This window comes from Neltuma alba, unplaced genomic scaffold (genome assembly GCF_004799145.2).
Source record: "Neltuma alba isolate B1F8T4 unplaced genomic scaffold, ASM479914v2 tig00012116_pilon, whole genome shotgun sequence".
NCBI classification, from domain to species: domain Eukaryota; kingdom Viridiplantae; phylum Streptophyta; class Magnoliopsida; order Fabales; family Fabaceae; genus Neltuma; species Neltuma alba.
The window spans coordinates 334,767-342,678 of NW_021636668.1; the positions used below are offsets into that span (position 1 = coordinate 334,767).

Sequence of the window (7,912 nt, forward strand, 5' to 3'; positions counted from 1 at the left end):
TGTTTAATTTATAAGAATTAGAGGTGGTATAAAAACTAGTTGACTAATTTAAATAGATTAAAAAAATTTATTTAGTTAATTATTTATCATAAATAGATATTGTCTTTCTTAAAATATACTTATTAATGATATGTATTACCTGGAACTACTATTCGATGAAACTTTTAACATGTACAACTATTACACAAACTACTTTAAAAAAATAGATAAATATAAGAGACAAAATAGATTAGGTCTTATATTTAGAGTGACATATTAAAAATCAAACTAGATACGCCTCCGGTTCTTAATATAGGACCCAATTGTTGAGTTAATTTTGATCCTAAATATAAGACATATTTCTCATATTTTTTAATTTTCTTTAAATTACCCTTATGGATACTCCTTCAACCATAATCAAGTAGAAGAGAGAGATGGGTATTAAGAAAAATGATTATGGTATTTTAGGAAAAACGTGTCACATTTCTTGTAATTAACTAACTTACCTAACTTTCTTAATCTAATAAAATTAGTTAAATGGGTCTTATATTAAAGATCCAATGACTATTATGTTAAAAACTAGATGTAGTATTATGCGGCTATTTTAAGAGAGAAACACACAAAAATACTTTCAAATCTACAATTTTCTTTAGCGATCTTCAAAATGGCTTAATTACTATAAAGTTTTGGTAATTATTATCTCCGGATTTAATTATAAAATCTTATTTATAGTCTATCAAAATGGTCTTATAATTAGGACCGGAAATAGTAGTTTGGAATTAAATTATGTACTGCATATTATTAATTTAAAAATCTAAAAAAACAAAAAATAAAATCACAATAATCTGAGCTTATCAAATAACAACAACGGTAGTAATACTAATTTCATAAAATTCTTGTTAAATATCGCTGACAATAATAATTAAGGTAGGGATACTTAATTTCAATAATTATTTTATCATATAGTTATTTAACTGTTCAACTTATTAATCAATTAATCAGTATACCAAGAATAAATAATTATTTTTATGTTAAAGTTCACTCTTAATGACATAGATCACATATAGTGTTGCGTGGTCGGTCCGCTGAAGAATGCAAGATAAGAGATAGTCAAAGGGTTGAAAATAACTTCTTTTTCTTGTTTTTTCACCCCCCTTGAAAAGGCAATGGAAAAGTGAGTTGATTTGGGTAGCCTTCACATACCGTTGAGGAGAGGCAGCAGGCAAAGTCACAATATATTTTTATGAAAATAGTGCAATTATTTTTTAAAATTTTATAATGCACGACAAACTATCTAATTGTACTTCCAACTGAGAATTCAACATGCTAGTTTTATTATCATTATATAATTTTTTTTAATTTTTTTAATATTTGTGAAGAACTTCTTTAAAACCAAAAAAAATAATATGAATTTCTACTGAAATTTGTTGAAAGTATTTACAAATTGCTTATTATTTTTAAAATGCACAGTATTATTTCTTAATATCAGAAGAGAAGTTTATATTGCAACAGGCTTGAAGGAATTAAAATTTTGAGAATTTTATTTTAAGTATAGATAAAGAAACATAATTTGCATTTATTGCCAAAAAAAAAAAGCATTTCACATTGGCGGAAAGAGTCTGTGAATGATTTTCACACCTGGCTCAATGAAATTCTCCAAGTTTTGCATAAGAATGGTTTATAAGAGGTGATTCAGTAAATCATTATATTGCTTAATATCACATAGAGGAGGAGAAATCAAACTGTGCATTAGGGCCAGCACCTCACTGCTCACTCGGTGGTGGAAGAAATTCACCATTCAGCTGCTTTTTCATGTCTTGTCTTTTCACAGGTACATGATTCAAAGGGAAGGAACTCTTTTTCCTCAGTGACAATCCATCTGAACCTTTTAATTAAAATGAAGAAGGTTGGATTATCATAATGCAAGAGTATGAATTCAGAGAGAAGCTTTGCTGCAGAACTTGGAAATGCTACCAAAGACAATCAATACAAAGAATTCTTTAGACAACATCATCCAATTACACCTCTCACTCTAAACTCCAATGTTTCATATCTAACCTACATCGACTCAGGAATTCTCCCTTATTCTCCTATGCAGAATTGCAACGCTTGCAAGTCTACCGTGTCAAGAAACAATTCATTCTAAGATATGATACCAATAAGCTTTCAGCTAACATTCTGCATCAAGATTTATTAGTACATAGGATGGAGTTAAAAGAGCTTATATTACTTAACTTTTGCCTGTTAATTTTAGGTATTGTAACTTGATCTTGTTGTTTTTAGTTTTTTAATGTGTTTTGATTCTTATAAAAGGGGGGAAAAATGAAAGAGTTTATGAACAAGGGCGTACGCACACAGCACAACCAACGATGTTGAATATTCATCTCAATACTCACTCACCCACCAAGCAAATCGGACAAATAATCATGTAAAGAAACTCTAATACTACCTCTAATTTTTAATATAAAAATTAATTTTAAACATAAAATTTATTTTATTTTATTTTATAAAATAACTTAAATATGAAACTAGTTGTTGTAATATATTTGACGTAGTCCTCAAATTATAATGATGGCGAAAGAGAGGTTAGGGTTGATCAAGACGTGTGGTTTTGAATGGGTGCTTTGGTCAAAACAAAGAAAGGCAGCGTCAGTGTCCAGCAATTACCTCCCACCACGCATCAAAAGGACCGCCCATATAATAAACACGTCCATAATTATTATTAATATACATATATTTATATACCTATTATAATATTCTACCATTAAAGATATTATACATATCGTACCTAAAGGGCCATCCGGTTAGATAATGTGACGCTGCTTTGTTTGGTATCACGGAAATGAAAAAAGAAAGAAATTTTTTTAATAAGTTTAATTTTAAAAAATAGGATTAGAAGTATTTCATTAATTTTTATTACTCTTTTATCTTATATATTTTTTTAATTAAAATTTTAAAATCTTTTTTTTATTTTTAGAATGAGCTTATTAAAAAAAAAAAATTCGTCATTTTTCTTCCATTTTTCCTACACCAAACATGTGGTAGTGTCCGCCTATGCGGTAATCGCGTGGTGTGGTGTGGAAAAACAGACCCGCTCAAGTCAACCCATCTTTCCCGTATCACTCGCAATATGATTTTCTTTTTCTTTTTATTTTTTTCTTGGTAATTTTTTTAACTGCTTCCATTAGGTGCATAATTATATTCTATCAATTAAGCACTAATAAAAAAATTATGTAAATTAAAACGTAATGTATTATTCCAAAATATTTTTTTTACATGTAATATAAGAGTGTAAATGTTCCCACGGGAGAATCCCAAAAAAATCACGAGTGACTTTCTATTAGTTATTTTTGACCTTTAGTAATAAGAATAATTTTATAAAGTTATTTATTTTTCACTTACAAATAAAAAATCATCATCTTTTTACGTCATCTTAATAATTAAAAATGTTTAATTATCATGAATGCCCTGGTGAGATCTGTATTTGCCATTATCATGAATCTCACCTCAATCAAGTCTCAGGATCATGAACACAGTAGATTGGTTGGGAAGTCAAAACATAAAAATGAAAAAGGAGCACAGAGAGAAAGCCGGCAAAAGATTACCTGACACACGCTGACCTCACATCCCAAAATCGTAATTTCCCAGCTCTATCCTCCACCTTGCGCCTCTGCACTAACCAAAAAGCAGTGGACGAGAATCTAATCTAGTAATCTGAATAATCATCCGTCAAAGTTCGCCAAAGTCATTTTCGCCAAACGCTGCATTATAAAAAACAAAAAACCTACGTGTTTGGAATTTCACTCTCTGCCTTCCCTCCCTCCCTTCCTCTCGTCTTCTTCTTCCTTTCTATCACGCGTTTCTTCTTCCCAATTAATTAATCCCCTCCTTCCTCTCTTCGCTACGTCCCCTTCTTTTTAACCCTTTCCAACAATTGTTCAAACTTCCCCCCAAAAGCAGTTGTTTCTTAGCCTCTGTTCTTGTTGTTTGGCGCCCCACTAAGTTTCGCAGATCTAATTGCTTGCTCAGAAAATTGAGTAGTTTCTTTTCGGTCTTTCCGTGTGCAAATCACTCCTTAGTTTTATTGTTTTTCTGGCTTTTGAGGGTTGTGACCCCCCGAAGTGGACCTTTGAGCTCATTGGAGCTGTATACTCATCGAACTCGGGGAGTCCGTGGAGTTGGAAAACCCAGAATTTCTTGCTGGAGTTGCATGGCTTCGGGGGCTATATTTTCCTCCCTGCGACGGCGGAGGTCGCCGTCGTTGGACGCCTTTCTTGCTCCGGTTGACCTGACAGATGTTTCCTTGGTTCAAACTGTCGTGTCCGTGGCTAGCGAGCTTGTCTCTTGCTTCTCCGGGCGTTCGTTCTTCTTTCAACGCAAGAATTCGCGGGCGTTTATACGAAAGGTCGAGGTGTTTCAGTTGCTTTTGGAGTACCTACGGGACAGCGGAACAGATATTCCGATGACAGGGTTGGTTTGTCTTAAGGAGCTCTATCTTCTTCTGTATCGGTCGAAGATTCTGCTTGATTATTGCGCGCAGTCGGGTAGGTTATGGCTTTTGCTTCAGAACCATTCAGTTTCTGGTCATTTCCATGATTTGAATAAAGAAATTTCGACTCTCTTGGATGTATTCCCGACTAAGGATGTTCAATTGAGTGAGGATATCAGAGAACAGATTGAGCTATTGCAGAAACAATCTAGGAGAGCTGAGTTGTTTATTGACAAGAAAGACGATGAGCTCCGCACCGAGTTCTTGTCGTATCTTGATGAATTTGAGAATGGGCGAGTTCCTGATTCAGCAGGGCTACGATCATTTTTTATAAAGAAACTGCAGATTCTGGATGCTAGGAGTTGTAGAGAAGAAATTGAGTCATTGGAGGAGCAGATTATTAACCACGAAGGAGATGTTGAGCCAACAGTTTCTGTGCTTAATGGTTTGGTTGCATTGACACGGTATTCTAGATTTTTGCTCTTCGGATTTGAGGAAGATGAAGTAGAACTAGAAAATGGAAACCAGATGAAAAAACTGAAGAAGAGGTTGATTAATCAAGAAATTGCTGAAGCATTTGTAACTATGCCTAAGGACTTTTACTGCCCAATATCGTTGGATTTGATGAAAGACCCAGTGATAATCGCCACAGGACAAACATATGATAGAAGCTCCATATCAAGGTGGTTCGAAGAAGGGCATTGTACTTGTCCAAAAACAGGACAAATGCTTGCCCACACAAAACTTGTCCGGAATCGAGCTCTGAAGAATTTGATCATGAAGTTTTGCACTGCACATGGACTCCCTCATGACTCACTGGAGGCGGTAGATGCAGTGCCGGATACCTTTTCAATGGCTTCTCCATCAAAAGCTGCCCTTGAAGCCAATCGAGCAACAGCAACGCTTCTCATTCCGCAGCTGGAGAATGGATCACGAGTTGCAGAGACTATAGCCGCCCGGGAGATACGATTGCTTGCTAAAACAGGCAAGGAAAATCGTGCATTCATTGCAGAAGCTGGGGCGATTCCTCGCCTTTGTAAACTACTTTCATCTCCTAATGCCATTGCTCAGGAGAATGCAGTGACAGCATTGCTCAACCTGTCAATATATGAGAAGAACAAGAGACGGATCATTGATGAAGAAGGTTGTCTGGAATCCATGGTTGATGTATTGAGATTAGGTCACACAACGGAGGCAAGAGAGAATGCTGCTGCAACATTGTTCAGCCTCTCAGCAGTCCATGAATATAAGAAGATAATTGCAGATAAGGAAGGAGCAATTGAAGCCCTGGCCCGGCTCTTGCAAGAGGGAAACCTAAGAGGAAAGAAAGATGCAGTGACAGCCTTATTCAATCTTTCCACCCACTCTGATAACTGTACTAGAATGATTGAAGCCGGAGCTATAACAGCTCTAGTTGGTGCTTTGAGGACCGAAGGAGTGGCTGAGGAAGCAGCAGGCGCACTTGCCTTGATTGTCCGGCAACCTGTCGGAGCTAAGGCAGTGGTGAAGGAGGAAGAAGCGGTGGCTGGATTGATGGAAATGATGCGCTGTGGAACCGCACGGGGGAAAGAGAATGCTGTAGCAGCATTACTGGAGCTGTGCCGGAGTGGAGGTGCAGCAGCAACCGAGAGGGTGGTGAGGGCACCGGCTTTGGCCGGATTGCTTCAAACCCTACTTTTTACAGGAACAAAAAGGGCTAGAAGGAAAGCAGCTTCACTTGCTAGAGTGTTTCAGAGACGTGAAAATACATCTCCGCATTATGGTGGACTAGATGTGGGATATGCATATGCTGGCAATTCAGCTACCGGTAGAGATACAACCTTTGCGGGGGATGTTTCAGTACCAATGTCTATTTCTGTCCCTCTCTTGTAATGTAACACCCTTGCGGTTTTTTCACATCCCCCCACAGTTTTGTTGCAAGTCTTCACAGATTCTTTCATTGAAATATATAAGTTCATAAGAAATTACACAAGTTGTTCCATATGTATTCTGGGAGATTGATGAATAAGCAGGCGTAAGGTATAAGAAGCAATAATGAAAAATCTCAAGTTAGCCCATTCCATGCATGTGTTAATTTTCTCCCTTTTTCTTGTTATTATAAACCTTATATAATTCTCAGACGTCATCTGGGTGCGTACCATGGTGGTATATATTCTCAGTTCAGTTCAGTCAAGAATTTGACAGTCAGTCTTCAGTCAGACTTGCGTGGTACCTGATATTCCAATCCGAGCTTGCAGATACTGGGTGTTGGGTGTAATCAACTAATTTGAAGTCCTTGTAAGAATCTAGAGTAGCCCAAAAATTAATGGTGTGTTAGTCATGTTGCCCACTGTGACATGGAGATTCCTTTTTCTGCCACAAAGATAGAACAAAGGTGGATCACAGAAAGAGATGTTATATTCCCAGACTCTCAATGCTTCACAATTTGCTCAGAGAAAGCAACCATGTCCAGGAACTTTCCCCCTCAAGATGCTATTGCTATTCTAGAAAATTCTGCAGCATATTATAGTCAAGATTCTGGAGAAAAGCGGAGAAGATATTTGAAGAATGGAGCTAAAGTAGTAATTGGCCCCTTTGAATGGTGGAGATTGGAACTTATTCTTCTTCTTTTATAATAATAGCCATAATGACCAGCTACCATATTCCACACCGCACCGCCATTCTGTCTTGGGGACTTGCCAGGTGGTTTCCTTCCACTACATTCTTTCCCCATTTCTCAGTGGCTCCTGGTCTTTCTTCCTATTAAAAATAAATAATTTCATAATTATTTATAAGGTTTACCGAGTCATATTTATTTATCTTCTTTTTTATCTATAGGTATTCTTTCAATTTACTTCTTGTTCAAAAAAGTTGATTTACCCGTATAACGTAACGTATTTCTAGTCGGAGAAGAATAAAAATGAACAGATCGGCATGTCAAGTCGTTCTAGTTTCAATGAGGAGATTGGCATCTTTGTTTTAATCAAAACTTTGGATTATTCATCTATTTTTTTTCAAATTGACCTGAAATTAATTACCCATCTATGTTGACGCGTCGAAGGTGGGAAATCTTTGAAACTGATGCATACACTAATCCACTCAGTTAAACGCTTTCACATTCCAATCAATGGAGAGAAGAATTCCAGTCTTGAAGCTGAAGGGTGTTTCTCATTAGTCAGCATACTGCTGGAAAATGGAAGTTCTTGGGTAATTGTAAAGAAATTCATGCTTCATCCCCCCCCCCCCCGGCCTTTTCCTTTTCTATGAAGCGATTCGATTAGATCCATTCTTGACTTTTGAGTAATCCTATCCAAGTTATTGTTGTCAGGATTCATAAGTCTGAGATAACATGTCCTGAAAGGGAATTTGAAGGTATGAAGCCCACATCCATATTTGGTTGTTTAGGAACATGTCACTACCACCATATCACAGCTGAATAAAGATGAATTTACAGGTAGTGCAGTT

General features: G+C 36.3%; 1 protein-coding gene across 1 annotated transcript; it reads left to right on the forward strand.

Annotated features, from left to right (window-relative positions):
* The first annotated feature begins 3,795 nt into the window (after positions 1–3,795).
* Positions 3,796–6,528, forward strand: LOC114722796 (U-box domain-containing protein 17-like). Its single transcript, XM_028908896.1, has one exon. The coding sequence runs from the start codon at positions 4,190–4,192 to the stop codon at positions 6,338–6,340; it is 2,151 nt and encodes a 716-aa protein (XP_028764729.1). The 5' UTR covers positions 3,796–4,189; the 3' UTR covers positions 6,341–6,528.
* Positions 6,529–7,912: the final 1,384 nt, after the last annotated feature.